This window comes from Hippopotamus amphibius, chromosome 3 (genome assembly GCF_030028045.1).
Source record: "Hippopotamus amphibius kiboko isolate mHipAmp2 chromosome 3, mHipAmp2.hap2, whole genome shotgun sequence".
NCBI classification, from domain to species: domain Eukaryota; kingdom Metazoa; phylum Chordata; class Mammalia; order Artiodactyla; family Hippopotamidae; genus Hippopotamus; species Hippopotamus amphibius.
Window position 1 is genome coordinate 180,594,531 of NC_080188.1, and position 19,179 is coordinate 180,613,709.

Below are 19,179 nucleotides of genomic sequence, written 5' to 3' on the forward strand. Positions count from 1 at the left end.
TCAAGAGGGGCCCTTTGTGGGCCCAGAAGGAAGCCAGAAGTCAAGGGCAGCTCTCACCTGGTAATTCTGGACAAAAAAAGGGAAAAGTTTGCTTGACGGTCTTCCCTCCATGTTCTTTTCAAACTGAACCAGCCTGAAAGCTTCTGTTTTCAAGAAGTTGGTAAACCATTGAGCAGCCTCGTCACCACAGTCCCTGCCCTGAATGTCAAGACCAAACACCCTGGAAGGGTCACAGAGAGCAGCAGGTTATGTTCTTATATCAACACCCTGAGTGATGGAGTCAAGATGGAACAGCTGGGCTGCTGGGACCTGAGTCTCCCAGAAGACCAGTAAGTGGTCTGTGGGCCAAAGCTGGGCAGAAGCAGAGGGGAGGGCGCAGGGAAGAGCTTGTCAAATGCTGGAACTCACTTGGATCTTGTTGAAATGCAAATTCTGGCTCAGGAGGTTGGGCTGGAGCCTGAGATTCTGCTTTCCTAACAAGCTTTGGGATGCCTAGGCTGCTGGTCCACGGCCCACTTTGAGTGGCTAGGATTTAGGATACTTTCAGAAGGGGAGAAGGACGGTGGTGTGGTAGATGCGCTTGGAGTCTGGCAGACCTGGTTCAGGTTGGAATTCTGCCATCTCTAGTCTATGACTTTTAGCATGATTCCACCAGATAACAAAGTGGTCTTCAAGGATTTTTTGCTCGCGTACCCCAAAAGTTTTTTTTTTTTAAACTAGGTACTCCTCACAAAATTGCAAGTTGGCATGCAAACTTTTTTCTTTTTTTTTTGTTTGAAATATACCCGATGGACAATATTGTGTTAGTTTCAGATGTACAGCAAAGTGATTCGATTACTCATATATTTTTTCAGATTCTTTTCCATTATAGGTTGCTACAAGATACTGAACATAGTTCCCAGTGCTATACAGTAAATCCTTGTTGCTTATCTATTTTACGTACAGTAGTTTGTATCTGTTAATCCCACACTCCTAATTTATCCATCTTCCCCGGCCCTTTCTCCTTTGGTAACAATAAGTTTGTTTTCTATGTGTGTGACTCTGTTTCTGTTTTATACATAGATTTATTTGTATTATTTTTTAGATGTCACACAATGTGATAGCATATATTTGTCTTTCTCTGTCTGACTTCACGTAGTATGATAGTCTCTAGGTCCATCCATATTTTTTATAAGTTTAATTTGTTGTGAAATATTAAATTTCCATTCAATTATAAGTATTAACATTTAAGATAAAATTATATCATAAATTGCATACTATATCTTAATTATAATATATATAAATTATACTAAAATAAAATAAAATGGTGCTTTTAAAAGCATGCAATAGAATCCAAATGCCAGGGTGGTTTGATATCCATCCCTATTGATTTTTTAAAAATACATGATTAAGGGCTTCTTTTATGGCCCACATTTTTTAAATTATTTTTAAAGCTTTTTCCCAGTTTTACTGAGACGTAATTGACATACAGCACTGCGTAAGTTTAGGGTGTAAAGCATAACGACTTGATTAACATATACTGTGAAATGATTACAAGTTAACAGTCATCATCTCATATTATTTTTCAAGTTTTTTTTCCTTATGATGAGAACTTTTAGGATCCACTCTGTTAATAGATGGAATGGAAAAAGTTGATTTATAATAATTTCACTCATCCTTTGAACCCATCTGTGGTCTTTGGCACCTGGTAATTATTCATCAAAAAGTGTTTTTAGTAATTTATCTGCAACAATTTGACTAGAGGCTGCTTCATTTTAGTATAAGACAAACACTTTGAACCACCATTTTGTAGAATGACTTTACCCTGTCATCAGAGATATTCTCCTTTATCAAAACTAATATTTTCATTGTTTGGACCCCAGAGGTTTTTTCCTCCCAGGGCACTGCTCCCTACTAAGACACTGGGTGGGCAAGCCTTTCATCTCTACAAAGGGGAGGCGGAGAGGAGAACTTGCCCCCTGCAGGTAAGATCACTGTTGCAGAGAGAACCTATGGGATTTGAGGATCTGGAAATTGATTCCCTTACAGTGTCCCCTGCCTCCAGGTACCACAGGAAGCGTTTGCACCTCCTTGTGTGAGTGCTTCCCCAGCCTGATTGGTGATGTATGCGGCGGGAATCCAACATGGACTATGAGATGCCCAGGAATCAGCCCTGTGCTCCTGAGGCCCACAGTCCTGGCCTCACTGCTAGACATGCCTCATTCTCTGACGGCCTAGCCCACCTACTGTCTTGCCCCTAAACCTCTCCTCAACAAACCGGTCTACTATTTCCCACCGTCCATCAGCTCCTCCAGCATCTGCTCTGGGGCTGAGCACTGCCCTCAACCCCTTCACCACAGCCCTCGTGTATAAGTGCACACACTTCCACCCCAGCTGCCACCCACTCAGGTGCGCTTAGTGTTGGCCCCTTGAAAAGTAGAAAGCACCCAGCAGGGCAAGGGAAAACTAATTTCCCAGGGCTCCTTCCCACTCCTGAAACTTACCCCTCCCCTAATCTTTCCTCCCTCCCACCCTGCAGCAGACTTGGTCTACCCCTCTGTCATTCCACCTTCTTCAATCCTCTCAGAATTTTATGCAAAGTTCACTTTCTTCCATGCTGTGACCAAAATATTCCATCATCAACACCCCATAGAAAAAAACTGAGAATCCCTGTGTGAGTACACTAAAACTACAGTAGTTATTAATCTACTAATTCATAAAGCATAATAACTTACTAAAAATATTTAAGAAGACATAAAAGCTTGAATGGATTTTTACAAAGAAAATCCAGGCAGTTTTACGGGAAAGTTCCACCAGTAATCAAAGAATAAATATTACCAAACCTAAACAGAAAAAAACCTTTTAATTGTCATCTAAAATGGAACAAAAAGATAAGATGTCTAGGGCTAAATCTAACAAAAGATGTACAATTCTATTATAGAGAAAATTATAAAACTTTGTAAAGAAGTAAAATAAGAAGATATAAATAAGTGAGGAAAGATAACACATTCATGGACAGGGAGGCTCTGTACAATAAAGATGATATTAGTTATGTAAGAACTAACATTTATTTAAGTGCCTGATATAAACCAGGCAGAACTGAAATAAATAAATATATATATATATTTATATATATATGTATGTATACATATATGAATTCATTTCAATTTTCTCTAAATTGGGCCTCAAATTCAATGCAATTCCAATCAAAATCTCAAAAGGATTTTACATGGAATTTGACAAGCTGATTTTAAAATTTATGAAAGAGTGAGGTCCCAGGATAGTCAAAACACTTTGAAGACAAAATAATGGGGAGACTCTTCCTACTTGATATCAAAATATAAAGTTAAAGTAATTAAGACAGTGTACGGACTTCCTAGGTGGCGCAGTGGATAAGAATCCGCCTGCCAATGCAGGGGACACGGGTTCGATCCCTGCCCCAGGGAGATCCCACATGCCGCGGAGCAACTAAGCCCGTGCGCCACAACTACCGAGCCTGTGCTCTACAGCCCGTGAGCCACAACTATTGAGCCCATGTGCCGCAACTACTGAAGCTCATGTGCCTAGAGCCTGTGCTGCACAAGAGAAGCCACTGTAATGAGAAGCCAGTGCATTGTAACAAAGAGTAGCCCCGCTCACCACAACTAGAGAAAGCCTGTGTGCAACAATGAAGACCCAACATAGCCAATAAATAAATAAATAAATAAATTTATTTTTAAAAAAATGTGTAGGATAGGATCAAGAATTGATAAACCAGTGCAAATGAGGGAGAGCTCAGAAAATGATTGACACTTCCTAAGGATCTTAAGATCCCACGATGGAGGTGGCATTATAGGTTAGTGGGAAACACATGGATTATTCAATAAAGTGCTGGAACAATTGATAACTGTATGAGAAAAGCATATTGGATTGCTACCTCAAAGCACTTTCAAAAAATAATCTCTAGATGCAATAAAAACATAAATGAAAAAGACAAAACTTCAATAGTTTTAGAAAAAGAGTAATAGAATATTTTTATAACTTTGAAGTAGAGTATATTTCTTAAGACAAAAAGAAAGGGCTAATCCCCCAAAAGATTAATTAATTTGAATATAATAAAATTTTAATATGTCTATTTTTCAGAAGGTACCATAAAAAAGATTAAAAAATAAGCCACAAAATGGTATTTTTGCATCTCATAAAATTGACCAAAGATGTGTACAGATCCAACATAAAGAACTCCCCATCAATAGGGAAAACCTGGGTATGAAATATAAAAAACAACTTCATAGACAAAAAAACACAAGGAACCAGTAATCATAAAGAAAATATATGCAGCCTCCAGATTTCAATAGGATGTCTAGAAATGCAAAATAAAACTACAAAGAGGTACCACTTAATTCATTTTAAAGATATTTACAGAATTTAAAGTATAAGAAAAGCTAGATGTTGAGGACTAGTAACAAAACCTAGTTGATGAGGTTTGAACCCTTACTCTGGTGAAGTATAAATTGGTATAACAATTTTGGGAACCAATTTGGCATTTCTTTATAAAAATTAACACCCAATGATTCAGTAATTCTACTCCTAAACTCATGCCCTAAACAATTAAAGACATGTACAAAAATGTTTTTAGAACATTGTCATATTAGGGGAAAATGGCAAACAATTAACAGGAATTAATGGAGAAGAGAATAAAGTAGTTGTAGCAAATTCATGCAATGGAAACTACACACCAGTGAAAAAACTGAACTATAGCTCCCAGGCACAAGCAACAAACAGGTGAATCTTATAAACGTAATGTTGAAAAGAACAGGAAGTTGCAAACATTTTGATAAACTTCAAGTAAAATTTAACCATATATTATTTCGGAGCACATCCATATATTGAAAGGAGAGTAGTATGAATCAGAAAAAAAAGAAATTCAGGACACTGGTTTCTCTGAGGGGCAGGATATCAGGAAGGTACTTGAAATAAACCTGTTCATGTATTTCTTAAGTTGTGTACTGCAATACAGGTGTTTGTTTCATTATTATGTTTTACAACTTACATATACTTTATACGTATAGGTTCTTTTCAGTTCTTTTTTGATGTGTCAAATATTTAATTATATAATATTGTCAACAGTCAATATATCTTGCAACAGAATGAAACCCAGCTAGAGAAATTTCTTCTTCAAAGGGAACTATTATTTCAGTTATAAAGAAAAAAACTTCTACTGGACATCCAGGTTTGAAGTCATTTCTTACTTTCTCCCACTTGAAAACATAAGCTTGGACTTTTTAGACATCAATCGTTCATAAATCCTTATGATAATTAGGAAGCCCTACTGCTCTACAATCATTCTCAAAATATAAAATTAAATTAAATTAAAATAAAACCAAACAGGGTGAATAGGGAAAGCTAGTTCAAGAAACTAGCAATGGGGACTTCCCTGGTAGCACAGTAGTTAAGAATCTGCCTGCCAATGCAGGGAACATGGGTCCAAGCCCTGGTCCGGGAAGATCACACATGCCGCAGAGCAACTAAGCCCATGTGCCACAACTATTGAGTCTGCGCTCTAAAAGCCTGCGAGCCACAACTACTGAAGCCTTTGTGCCACAGCTACAAGCCCTCGCACCTAGAGCCCCCATGAGAAGCCTGAGCACCACAACGAAGAGTAGCCCCTGCTCGCCTCAACTAGAGAAAACTAGAGAAAGCCCTCACACAGCAACAAAGGCCCAGCTTAGCCATAAATAAATAAATAAATAGAAACTAGCAATGAAAATTAAAAAAAGCAAATCAAATCCATGTCATTGCATCCTTGTCCATATGGCTGTGTTAAGGAATTTCCTCTACTTTTTCCAACCTGAGATTGTTGTTTTGTCTTGGTTTATTTTAGGCTCTGGTGAGCTGTCTGTGATAATCACTCTGCTATTTATCTATTTAATATCATTTCTTCAGTTTTTAGCAGGTCGCATGGCAACCAATACATTAAAAACGGCTTGTACATCGCACTGCGAACGAACAGTAGCCCCCGCTCACCACGTGCGGCAACAAAGACTCAGTGCAGCCAAAAATTAATTAATTAATTTTTTAAAAATGGCTTGTAAATATCGGCTGCACTAGTTGTTGCATGTCTAATTGGCTGGAGAGGGTAGTGTGCTGATTACATCTCCCCTGCATCCACCTCAACCCAAAAGCACAGCTCCCAGCAGCTGGTTTTTCCAGATTCCCAGGGTTCCAATGGCTCTATTCCCACCTCATGCGGAAACACAACTCAGGTGTAGAACAGAATTTTATAAGAACAGGCTGCGCCTGCGTGACTTTTTCAGACCTAGACCAACCTGCCTACAAGGTCCTCCTCTCCCCCTCCCTCTAGGGTTTGTGTGTCCCTAGATTTCTGCCTGTTTATCAAGGTAAAGAGTCTGAAGGGAAAAACTTGCTTAGTATCAATGAGAAAGTGAGTCTGCCAGCAGCATCTGTATCTGTCACCCAACACATGTCAACTAAGCATTAACCCGTGAGCTCTGAATGCCCTAGTCTTTCTCTCCAGTGAATTGATTTGCCTGAAACCTGTAATGTGTGGGAAAGCTTTCCCCCTCCCTGAGCAAAGGTACTAAGAGCAAACCCTTGGGAGGCAGGTAGGTTCAAATCTCAGCTTTGTCTTGCGTGACAGTGAAACCCAGCAGGACCCTGCAGGGTCTTCCTGGGGACCGACACCCGTGTTCCCCACCTGCCTCTTATTTGTAGAAAACCTTTAGCCTCTTAGGCCTTCCCTGAGTTCCAAAGAGCAAATTTAATCCAAGAAATGGGAAAATCAGAAACAAAGGAAAACAATTATGCAAGACAAAATAATAACAGTTTAGCCATAAAACAAACTCAGGGACCTCTAGTTCTTCCTCAAGGGCTAGAGATAATATTCTGAGCCATATCCTTTGAGCTGTTTTGCAGATACTCAAACCCCTACCAGGTGGAAGAAGTTAACTACATGATGACCACAAGCATGTAGACCCCAGGCTGGTTGGAACCAGAAGGTTGATGATGTTGGCTCCTAAAACACCACCCAGTTACCTCACTACCAACTAATCAGAAGAATGTCCAGTAGCTAATCAGGCGCCCTGTGATCCCTTCCCTCACCTTGCCATTAATACTCCTTCCCTGAAAGCTATTGGGGACTTTGGGTCTTCCGAGCATTAGCTGCCATTCTCCTTGCCTGGGCACCTTGCCATAAATGCTGTACTTTCCTTCACTGCAACCTGGTGTCAGTAGATTGGCTTTACTGTGCACAGGTGAGCAGATGCAAGTTTGCTTTGGTAACAAGAGTGATCTAAATCTTGGTTTCCTCACTTGTAAAGTGTTCTGATATCCACCTCTTAAACTTGCTGAGATATTAACTGGAATACTGTATTCAGTGAATTATTGCTTCAGCTTTCAAAATTGTGGAGTGATGAATTTCAGCTCAGACACTTTGCTAGTGAAAGCATACTATGAGGGCACAGGAGCAATCTGAGGCTCTGCAATTTCCACATGCTGAGAATTCTTGGGGGGTTACAAACAGATCTGGAACATCCATGACAAGTGTCTAAGCCTCTAGGACTCCCTGATAGCACCCACAGGACAAGACCCTGGCGAACCATGGAACTGGATGGCTCTGCAAGGATCCCACAGACTGAAAAGAAGCCCAGGCCTGAATGCATCTCTGGCCAAAGGTGAAATCTCTTACATCCTGCCAGAGGTGTCTTAGTTTCAATCCCAGACCTCAGGGGCTGCAGAGTCACCTCAAAAAGTCCCAGCATCCGTGTCATCCAACCCTGAGATACAGGTGGGAATGTCTCCACTAACACTTCGTCTGCCTGGCAATTGTGACTAGAAGTCCACCCTACTTGAATAAAAGGAGACAAACCCTAAAGACTGGTCCTTTGTATCTTCTCTATATTTGTATTAATCATGATTTTTTTTGTTACTTTTCACATTTTTGATGCTTTGACATCTTGGGACTTGGTAATGCTGAAGGAACTGATCTTCCCAGGATTAGTCAATTTCTAGAGCGAGTAAAACACAAGGCTTTCCTATGCAAACTCACCAATCCAGAGCCCTCACCCCAACCACCTCCTCCGTTATGTTTTATACTCTAGCCACTGTCCCCTGCTCTAATCACCCAGGGCCAGGTACCAGACAACTAGGGACAAACCCCTGTGCCCCAGAGCCAATTTTCACAGAGCCTGCAGAAACCAGAATAAAGACTTGCACTTGCATTTTTCCCTGCCCCCTCTGCCTGCTGACCAACCCTGGTATTTCCCCATGCGGCCCTGCATGGCATGAGTCTCCTGTTTCTGGGGACCTGTGAACACAAAAACCTTTCTGCCTCACAGTCCTTTCTGTACCTGCACGTCTTGCCAGGTCTGATGAAAGCAAATCTAAATACCCTTAATGCAATATTCTGCTTCACCCACTCACACCTGACCGCTGGCTTGATCCCACGATAGACTAGACTTCTCTCAAATATTTCCCTTTACCATCATCTACCATACACAGTGTAGCAAGGCAGAGTGGAGCTTAAAGGGAAATCAGTTCTGTCACAGGTCCCCAGAGGCCCCCCAAGCAGAGTACCTGCAGTCATGGAGCTTGTTTGAAGAATGCAGCTTGTTCGGCAAAATCAGCTCGTCCATGCCAGGTGCCCTGAGGATAAGGTGATCGTCCTCACAGGCAGCGGAGACCAGCACGAGGCGAGGCTCCTGACGGGCAGTCACCATGTGTCCATCTTCCTTAATCACCAGCCAAAATCTACCAAGAAACAAACAAGGGCACACTCAGAAAATCTTCTGCCACCTCCCTCTCCATAGCTTCCCTCTAGCTTTCTATTTCATCAAAACCCTCCTTCTGTCCTGACGCAGGACCCAGCAATTTCTTTCTAGACAGTATCCAGGTCTAGCCAAATTCTTTGGGTCCAAAAATTGGCTCTCCCCCTAAAAAAGGAGTTTGGTACAAACAGCCCTGGGAAAGAGCATCTGGCCAACGCATGAAAATCCCCAGTCCCGAAAGTCTTTCTGGCAAGGCTGGTGTAAGGACTTCTACTGCTGGGGCAACTACACTGCTTACTTTGGGACTTTACTCTGGTCGGAGACCTCCCCGACCTTGTCTCTGGTTGAAGTGAAATGCCTTCCAGATCTTTTTGCTGTGGAACAAGATGGGGTTGAGCAAACAACTACCAGCCCAAGTGGAATGCAACTCTAGACAAAGGTCCTAAATGTTTGTGATGCCTGTGATGCAAACTTGCTGGGGCATGTGCACCCTGATCAGGAAACCCCTAAACAGCTTTTCTTCTTCATGCACACATTAAACCTTATATAACATTATAAACCAACGTTTCCTCCATTTAAAAAAAAAAGAAAGAAAATGTGGTATATCTATATGGTGGAATATTATTCAGCCATAAAAAGAAGGAAATCCTGTAATCTGTGACAACACTGATGAAACTTGAGGGCATTCTAATAAGTAAAATAAGTCAGACAGAGAAAGACAAATCCTGTATGATCTCACTGGAAAGTGAAATCTAAGAAGGGGGGCAACTGCTAGAAACAGACAGTAGATTGGTGGTTGCCAGGAGTTGGGGTGGGGCAAATGGGTGAGGTCATGAAAGGGTACAAACTTCCAGTTCTAAGAGGAAAAAGTTCTGGAGATGTCACATACATTATGGCAACTATAGTTAATAATACTGTGTTGTATACTTGAAAATTGTTGAGAGAAAATCTCAAATGCTCTCACCATAACAACAACAAAATGGAAATTCTGTGAAGCAAAGGATGTGCTCTCTTATGGGAATCATTTCACAATATAGACATGTACCAAATCATCCCATTGTACACCCGAAGCTCACACAACGTTACATGTCAATTACATTTCAATAAAGCTGGAGAAAAAAAAGATTCATGCAAATCATGTATCAGATAAGAACTCCACGCACCTTCTAGAGAGCTCCCCCCTCCCCGCTGGCCTGGGCTCGGCTATCACACTCTGTGTATCGTATCCGGGGGAGAGGGGGTGCGGGGTGAGCTGCAGAATGGAATGGAAGGCTGACCTGGTTAGGCTGGTTATGCGCTTATCTACAGGAGAGCATATATTGATATTTGGGGTTACACCACACAAATAATTTGATTACTAAAAATGTGTGCCACCCCTAGGGAAAAATGAGTTTCAACATCACTATTTTAGACAGAACAAGTGCAGTGGGTGAGGAACTCTGTAGCTCTGATAAGTGAGCCATCACTGAAAGCTGGGCCTCCCATATGTGAGCAGGATAAAAAGGACAGCCCCTTCCGGAAGGAGGGAGACATTTCAAAACCTGACTGGAGCCAGATGGAATGTTCGAGATAAGCTGGTGAGGACATCCACTAGTCTCACAGCGCAGGGAGCCAGGTCTTTGCCCTCTCCTGACCCTGGTAGGTAATCTCCCCTCTGGAACCTCCCAGTCAGGCAACCTATCCCTGTCCAGGTGCTGCATAACTGCCATCCCTGCAACCAAGCCAACAGACACGGGCTGGGTCCTGAGACCTGCTAAGGGGCACACGCGTTGGTGCAAGGGTGCAGCGGCGGTGGTGGTGGTGACAGTGCAAAGGCATTTTAGGAATTGCCATGGGCACTCTTCCCAGGAGCTGAGGATGCTGGGAAATAGCAGGTCTCCAACCCTCTGAAGAGGCCACCTTTTTCCTTCCAGGGATCTTTGGTTCCCAGGGTTCTCTAGCCCGTTCACTTGTGGGGTGAGGGCAGGTTCTGCAACCCAGCGAGTTCCTGTCCACTCTGTTACAGCCCTATTCCCTCGGGGCTGGGCCCTATTTCTTATTTCCAGCCTCATCCTTGGGTGCAGAGTCCTGGATGACCCTGTTCTGATGAACCCCACCACAGCCTGCACCTGAACTTCCAACATGGCCTGCCATCCTCTGAGACAAGACTCCCTCTGAGAGCTGCACACGACCAGACACGTCCAGACAGGAGTCACACACGCCGGCCCATGGCCCGTTATTTCGAACAGTCAGCCCCCTCCCTGGGTTGAGACTGCTCAGCTCCCATGCATCCATCCCAACTTTAGCCCTGCACTCTGGCTCTCCAGCCCCGCCCCCAGCTCCAGTGTGTTGTCTGATGGCCTGGGGGTTAACCCCTGGCAGGTAGCAGGCGACGTGGCCACTAGAGGTTCTGAGCTAACCCTGCAATGGAAGAGGAAGTGGCAGCTTGCAAGCAGCCTGACACTGGGGTAGGAGGAAGACCACAGGAAAAGATGCCTGTAGCATATCCCAGCCACCCTCATCACCCTGCAACCAGGTGATGATATTTTTCACCTCCTGCACACAAATGACACAAGAAAGGATATTTCTGGAGCGTGAATTTTTTCATGACTCGGTTTTCCTCGTCTGCAAATCCTGAAAGCCAGCACCTTCATTTTACACAGAAAACATGAGTTAAGCGGTGTGAAGAGCAGAGCAGAGCCCACAGCTCCATCTCCAAAAGAAGAGCAATGCCCTGAGAAACCAGCAGCTGTGTTCAGGAAGCAGAGTCCAAGACAGCTGGAAAGTCTCATTTCTAAACTGACAAACTGGCCTGGGAAGCAGGAATGACGGAACCGGAAAAGGAGGGGAACACAGAAGCCCCACCACAGAGAGCTAGAGGGTAAAGGCAAGAGGGAAAGACAAATAAATGGGATAATAAACTTAAGGGACTCATGTCTCCAAGAGGTAACAGTCTGTGCAGAAGAAATGAAGGGCTGGCTTCGTAAAGGGCTGGGATGGATTTTTCAATAGGCGAGTCACATATGGCTGCTAAGGAGAGCGGGGGTTTACAAGGTCAAGGAGGGCAGCCGTGCCCTCCCAGCATCTATGGCAGCGTCAGCGTTCTGCTGGATGGACTTGAAACGAGCTCAAAGCTCAGAGCACTCAGGCCAAACGTTCATAAATATGTTAAGGGCTTTGAGCAAAATAACTCTAGAAATTTAAGGCACAGAGCACTTACAGAGGAAGCTCTCAGCTTCTTAGAACAGTTCCAAAGACACAGGTTCAGAATGGAAATATATAAAGGAGGCCTTTTCCTGCATTCTACACCATTTGTAGTTCTGTGATTAAAATCTTATGTTGAGAGAATAACAGCATTTAGCAAAGTTCTTTCCGGCTTGTTTTCTAGTTTCAATTATCCTTTAATAAATAAATGTAGATTACCTAGGGTCTTGGAGATCATAAAGTTCAACCTCTTTTGCAAATGAAGAACAACCACAAAAAAAAAAAAAGAGGCTCGGAGAAGTTAGGTGACTTTGCCTGAGGTCTCCTGAACCTTGGCACAACCCTTGCCTTTGTAAATCACACGCTGGTTTCACAGGAAGGCATGAGTGCTCCACTCAGATATCTGAGTTCAAATCCCTCCAGCACATAATGGTCTTGTGATCCTGGGTGAGATACTCATCCTCTCTGATACTGTTTTCTGCAAGGTGGACACAATATCTAGCCCATCAGATTATTATGAGGCTTAACTTACATCGTCTGTTGACAGGACTTCGTTAAGTGTCTGCTGCATATAAAGCACTGAATAAAAGTTTATTCCAGTGCTTCTACCCCGTTCTCCACACCACCCCACCCCAAGCATTTACTGTTCAAACCATGTGAAAGTTGATACATCCATCTATTTCTGGATGCCCACAGAAGCAGAAAAGCAAAGCACAAATATTCTCTCTCCATGGAAGCAAGAGTCACAGCAAAATTGTAACAATGAGCAGTGGGAAAGCAATAGTTATTCTGATGAAAAGAGGAAACACCGATAAGAACTGAATCTCTCAGTTCTTCCCTGGTGGCGCAGTGGTTAAGAATCCGCCTGCCAGTGCAGAGGTCATGGGTTTGATCCCTGGTCTGGAAAGATCCCACATGCTGTGGAACAACTAAGCCCGTGCGCCACAACTACTGAGCCCATGCACCACAACTACTGAAGCCCACGTGCCTAGAGCACTCCATAACAAGAGAAGCCACCACAATGAGAAGCCCACGCACTGCAACAAAGAGTAGCCCCTACCCCCCCGAAACTAGAGAAAGCCCACACACAGCAACAAAGACCCAACACAGCCAAAAAGTTAAAATAAAATAAAATATTAAAAAATAAAAAGAATTGAATCTGTGAAATAACCTCAGTCCTTCACATGAGGAAGAAAGGAGCACAAGTCCCTTTCCTCTGGATGTGCATCGTGAGAACTTACCTCTTCACTCTGCCTGAAGTCTTCTCAGCAATCAGAAGACTTTCCTAATCCTTCATGCTTGAATAAGCTCAAAAAAATGTTTTTCTTAATGGTCCCAGAGAAAACCCTCTAATGATAGCATCAGAATCACCAGGGGAGATTTAAATACCCCACATGAGTTTGCTTCACTCTGGTGATTCTGATTCCATAGGTTTGGGATGGGAAGCTCGGCAAATTGGAGTCTTAAAAAGCTCTCCTGGATTAGAAATCTGGGGTGAAAGGGGATGGAAAATGCCCCGTAAGCTACATGGTCTGCACACACAACACTTCTCTAAAACAAGGTGAAGTTTTTCAATGCTGTGGGAATCTATATTTCTTTAAGAGGGCAGCAGTCTTCAGAGAAGAGAGAATACGTGTGTCCCAGAGTGAACTCAGGAGAGCGAACAGCCTCTGCTAGAAGGCTCCCTGAATGACCAACCTGCAAACCTTCCTCAACCTAGACACTGGACCACAGCTAATCCATCCCAGCCAGAAAGCATCTTTGTCCTAAGGAAGCAAAGAAGGAGGTTCCTTTCTTCCTTGATCAGTCTTTCTAGGGTTTAGCATCCTTCCCTATCAAAAGCACCTTCCCCGTATCCAGCTGCACCATTTTTTGTCCATGAGTGTCTGTGGGCTCACCTTTGGGGGGAGAAAAAAAAACAACAGACCACCTTTTCTTTTCTGAAGGAGGAGGATGAAATTTCCATGTGCCAGGCCCTATGTAGGTAGGGACTTTACCTAAAGTTCCTCACTGAGGACCACTCTGCCTCTGGGGGGAGAGGACGCACTTTTGCTTTAACGGCAAGTGTTATACGCCCAGTCCACCTGCCACCTCCTCTCCCCAATGGAAGACTTTACTCTGCTCATCACATATTAAAGTAGGTGAGGACCCCCCACCACCTGCGTCTCCCAAGTACTTTCCCCAGGACTGAAAACTGAGGAGCAAGCCCCAGCAAGGCCAAAGCCAGTGTCCTTGAACAAAACTTGGTTTCAGCATTGCTCCCACCCACCCACTAGTGCAGCTGTCCCCGACCTTTTTGGCACCAAGGATCGGTTTCACGGAAGACAATTTTTCCACGGGGAGGTGCACGGGGGATGTTCAGGCGGTAATGCGAGCGATGGGGAGCGATGGGGAGCGAAGCGGAGCAGCAGACGAAGCGTCTCGCTGCTCACCTCCTGCTGTGCGGCCGGGTTCCTAACAGGCTGCGGGCCGGGTACCGCGGTTGGGGACCCCTGCCGTAGTGCCAATAACATTTCATTTTTCTACTATTGTCCTCATACCAAGGATCAGAAAGTTTAGAACTAGCGGGAGTTTTGGAGATAACCAGTCAGACCCCATCCTTTTACAGATCCTGTCCTCCAGGGAGGAGCAGAGGCTTTGTAACCAAGTAGGACCCTATGGGTCCTTCCTGGGACAAGCCCTTCCTCCAAATCCTCCCCTTAAGCTCCTCTCTGAACTACCTAGATAACAGTAATTGATGCACGTTTCCTGAGTTGCTTTACAGATGTGAAACCCACCACCCAAAATGGAAAATGTTAACTCCCTGATGACCATACGCACATCTCCCCAGGCCTCCTGGAGCCTAAGGACTGATCATGTTCACCCCTGTGACACCACCCTTCAGCCTCACCATCAACCAATCAGAGAATCGTGCATGAGCTGATCACTTACCTTGCCACCCCCTCTTCACCTGGCTTTTTAAAATGCTTTGCCAAAACCTTTCAGGGAGAGCTCAGCGTTTTGGGGGGCCTGAGCCACCCCTCTCCTTGCAGAGTCCTGCAGTAAACCTTTCTCTGCTCCAAACTCAAACCTTTCAGTTTGTTTGGCCTCACTGTGTTCTCAGGCACGGAACCTTGCCCTAACAGCTTGCCTCCACTACCTTTCCACATCTGAACCAGACCCTAACTTGAACTTTCCAATTACAGGGTCAAAGGCAGAGGATCCAAAAAGCAGCTCAGGAAACCCACGTGGCAAACCTCTATTCTCCTTCCCTGGGACAGGCCCCAGCTCCCCCACCGCACCCCCCCCCTCCCTAGCAGGTCCCGCGCGGTGGCAGTGCCTGGCCCTACCTGTCCCGCAGGTGACCGCTGCGCAGCCCCAGGGCCGTGCACTCCGCAGCGTTCACCGACACCCCCTTGCAGGACTTGACCGGGTAGATCCAGAGCTCCGCCACGGTGCCCACCTGCTGCAGCCGCCGGCGCCGCCCCGGCCGCGCGCGGCGCCAGGCGACGGCCCCCAGCGCCCCGGCGGCCAGGCCCAGCGCGGCGACCCCGAGCCAGCGGGGCCCGGGCGAAGCGGGGAGGCCCAGGCGGGCCAGAGCCCAGGAGCCGGCGGCGCCCATGAGCCAGCGATGGCGGGCGCAGCCTGAGCGCGGACCGGCCAGCGGCTGGAGTGGGGAGGGCGCCGGAAGCTCAAGGCTCCGGGAGAGTGGGAGGAGCCAGAGTTGGCCCAGTCCCCGGCCCTGACATCCTTGTCGCGCGCCCAGGTGGCAGGGCCGGCTGTGCGCAGGGAGGGGACGCCTGACTGTAGTGCCAAGGTCCGGGCGCTAACCGAGGGAAGTGAGGCAGAGAGCGGGCTGGGATGCTCAGGTGCCCCTGGGGGAGGATCGGGAGGCCCAAAGCCAGAGGCCTGGCTGCCCACTCTCTCTGGATTGGTCACTTTCGCTTTACTTCTCCCTCTTCCCCGGCGTCCTGGATGCAACATAACCCCTCACCCGCCCACACACCGCCCCGCTCTCCACTGCCCCTTCCCTCCCTGTAAATTCACGCACTTTGCTGCGTGATTGGAGCACAGGGAACAGTGAAAGTGGGTGGCAGATTGCAGAATGGACGGTTTTAAACCTTTAGGAACTCCTGCTGGCAGATCGCTCTGAGAACTGCAGAACTTTCGGCCCATAACCTGCTCCGTGGAAACTTCTGCACTCTGAACAAACTGGACCATGGCTTCTTGCCGCATAAGCCAAGTCCCAAGGATGGCCTCATCCCGCGCCCCCCCCCCCCCCTTAAAATGCCTGCCTGAGAAATCTCCCTACTGCCAGGAGATTTCACTGTTTGTTTCCAGCCAATATCTGAGGACCGGCACCTCACCCCCTTTCCTTATCTTACCGACCTTGTTTTTAGCCTCCTTAATCAATAGAAACTAAGAGGCCAGGCAGGAAATTCAGGCAAGGCTTTATTGAGACTTGAGCTGCAGCACCAGGGAGCAAAAGCAAATAACAGGTTCCCTTGCTCCCTCCCTGAGGGTGGGAGGGGGAGCTGGTTCCTTATGTGGGTGAGGGTGGGGATGGATTCATGGTAAGGCTGGAGGGGTGGCTTAGGCAGTCTGCCCACCCGCCTGGTCGTGCTATGTGTAGGGTGCCCGTGCAGTACCCTGCCTGTGCCGGGTTATTGGTCATTTTGTATCATGTTGTTCATAATTTGCCCCAATTGCAGCATGCATACAGTTATTTTTAGTCCCTTATAGTTTCTTTGTATTTTGTTGCTGGAGGAGACGTTTGTCCAGGTGCAAGCACTGCAGCAAAGGGTCCCAAGTCCCAGCCTGTCTCACTTTTGAGAGTTCCAGGGGGAGGAGTGAAAGCACTGGAAAAATGTGATTTAACCTCACTCTTTCTTTAAGACTGATTCTTATGACGCTCCCTTGTGATCTCCATTAGCAGCTAGGGTGGGAGTTACCTAGGATGTCACAAGATCACTGAGTAACGAAATTCTTTGAATATCGTGAACGTTTCTAAAGAAACAATCAATCCTAACAATCAACCCTAATAATTAATCCTAAAGTGGGGACTGTAATTAACCCTACTCTGAAGATACATAGCTTGCTCATGTAAGACCCTTTCTCGGGTCTCTCCACCCCCTTCTGGTGTCTGTGCCAGAAGCTGTTGTACTTTCTTCTTAATGAACTGCTGTTCTGTAACTTAAACCTGAGCAGCGGCTTGTTATTGATCTGGAGGAGAAATTCTTTTTCTTCAGAGATCAGGAATCCACTCCCTAGACAGATTCTATGGCATCATTTAGAGCACTTACTCAAAAGGGTTTACCATAGTGAATCTTCCCTCTGCCCCTTCTCAGATGCATAAGAACCTCCTATGACTCAGATGTGTCTTTCTAAAGGGCCTGAGAGCCATTCCTTTGAACTATAATGAGTAGAGCTGGCCCTACCCCATCTCCACTGCCCCACCCTTTTCAGTTTTTGCCTCAGCCCCCCTCCCCTCATTCACCCTTTAAAACCCAGTCACCTCTGCATTCACGGGGATGGAGCTCAGTTCTTTCCCCTTCCTCTCAGTAGTTACTGCAAAAAGCTGCTTTTACTGCTTTTACTGAAGTTCAGCTTTGTTTCTCTTTACCAGCTCCACTCACACAAACTCTTTGGTAAACAGTGGATTTTCTTAGAGAAGTTAAGGTTTGAGGTCATTTGTTTACTTTCAAAGATTGTCCCTTAACCTGCGGCACAGTTCTGGGAAAGTTTTAAGAAGCAACCAGCGGGCCACCTCCCACCATCAGGATTGGTCATCCTCTGGAGAAGAGGGCCACCCTCCAGGCTGGGAGGAGAGCAGAGGAGGGCAGGGAGCCAGAGGAGCCAAGCTCCCGACCACTGTTCCTCCTGCAAATTGAAAGTCAACATCTCCCCCCAACACGGGCCCAGTTTGAAATCCCAGGCTGTTGCAGAAATAGGTCCGTGGAGAAACCAAGCACCACACTCGGAAGGTTGGAGAACTCAGGTTTATTAAGCCAGCGGCCCCAGTCGAGCTAACGCTCCAAAATTCTGGGCACTGAACTCAGGGTGAGCTTTACTTTTACAGTGCACATGTTTACAGAACATGGAAGTTTCCAAACAGAAACTTACAAGAGCAGGTGCAGAACATTCCGTTTTTTAGCAAAACATCTTAAAGTTACACTGGATTGCTAGGTCATCCTGTTTTTTTGTTTTTCTGGACAGCAGCAAGCATGTTTCACAAAAGCAAAACAAGCATGGAGTTATTTTTAGCTGTGTGTAAGTTTCTAACTTTCCTCTTCAGGCCAGTGGTCTCTGTCTCTTCAATGAGCACACATTCTCATCATGCTTAGTGGTCAAGACTTGGATTTCTTTTTCAAGTGTGGTATTGTGAATAAGGTGTGTTTAAACTTGTGTTACCGACGGAGGTTCTTAGCCTCCTTAATCAACAGAAATTGATCAGAGGCCAGACAAGAAATTCAGGCAAGGCTTTATTGGAGCCCCTGCTGCAGCAGGAGGGAGGGAGGAGGACAAACAACAGGTTCCCTTGCTGGCTCACTCCCGCTGGGGGGTGGGGGGAGAGACAAGCTTTTTCCTTATAGGGGTGAGGCTAGGGGTGTGTCCAGGGGTTGGGCCAGAGGTGTGGCTTACCCAGGGGTTTTGCCCACCCCTTAGTGTTGTTGTGTGCAGGGGACATACCCAGTACCCTGCTTTTGCTCCAGACCCCCTGCTTTTCCTCCAGGCCCTTCAAAAGTGGCAGTTGGGTTTTTTGGTCTTTTTGTATCTTTTGTCCAGAATTTGCCCTAACAGCGCATGCATGCAGTTATTTTTAGTCCCATATAGTTTCCCTGTATTTTGTGGCTGGAGGAGAGGTGTGTCCAGGTGCAACCATGGCAGCAAAGGGTCCTAGGCCCCAGCCTGTCTCACTTGCATCTGGTCCCCTTCACCTCTCCAGACACTAGACCTAACAAGTCTACCATCAGCACGAGGTCCTTATAAGTCCATCCTCCTCACTGCACACAAGCTCCCAGACAGGGGAAGCATCTTGTTGATGAAGCATCTCTTCCTTTCCACACACATTTATTGATCATTCCTCCTAGATTGACCCTGGAGGTTTAATATTTAGAAGAAGCTGCTCTGCCGTCCAGGAGCTTACAGAGCCCCTGGAAGACGGACTGGGAGGATAATGTCAGAGGGCAGGCACGGTCAAAGTGCAGTGCAAATGAGACGGGAAAGAAGGGAAATCTCAGGAGAGTGGTATCTTCAGAGGAAGGAACTATTAAGC

The 19,179-nt window shown here is 45.8% G+C and overlaps 1 protein-coding gene across 1 annotated transcript in view; it reads right to left on the reverse strand.

Moving 5' to 3' along the window:
• The window catches only part of MTARC2 (mitochondrial amidoxime reducing component 2), a 36,878-nt gene extending 21,274 nt beyond the window's left edge, over nt 1-15,604 (reverse strand). Inside the window, exons 1-3 of the mRNA XM_057727605.1 lie at nt 15,254-15,604; nt 8,551-8,724; nt 58-220 (exon numbers count right to left, since the gene is read on the reverse strand). Of these exons, the coding sequence (XP_057583588.1) occupies nt 58-220; nt 8,551-8,724; nt 15,254-15,525 (609 nt within the window). The 5' untranslated portion in view covers nt 15,526-15,604. The remainder of the gene's footprint in view (nt 1-57; nt 221-8,550; nt 8,725-15,253) is intronic.
• Nucleotides 15,605-19,179: the final 3,575 nt, after the last annotated feature.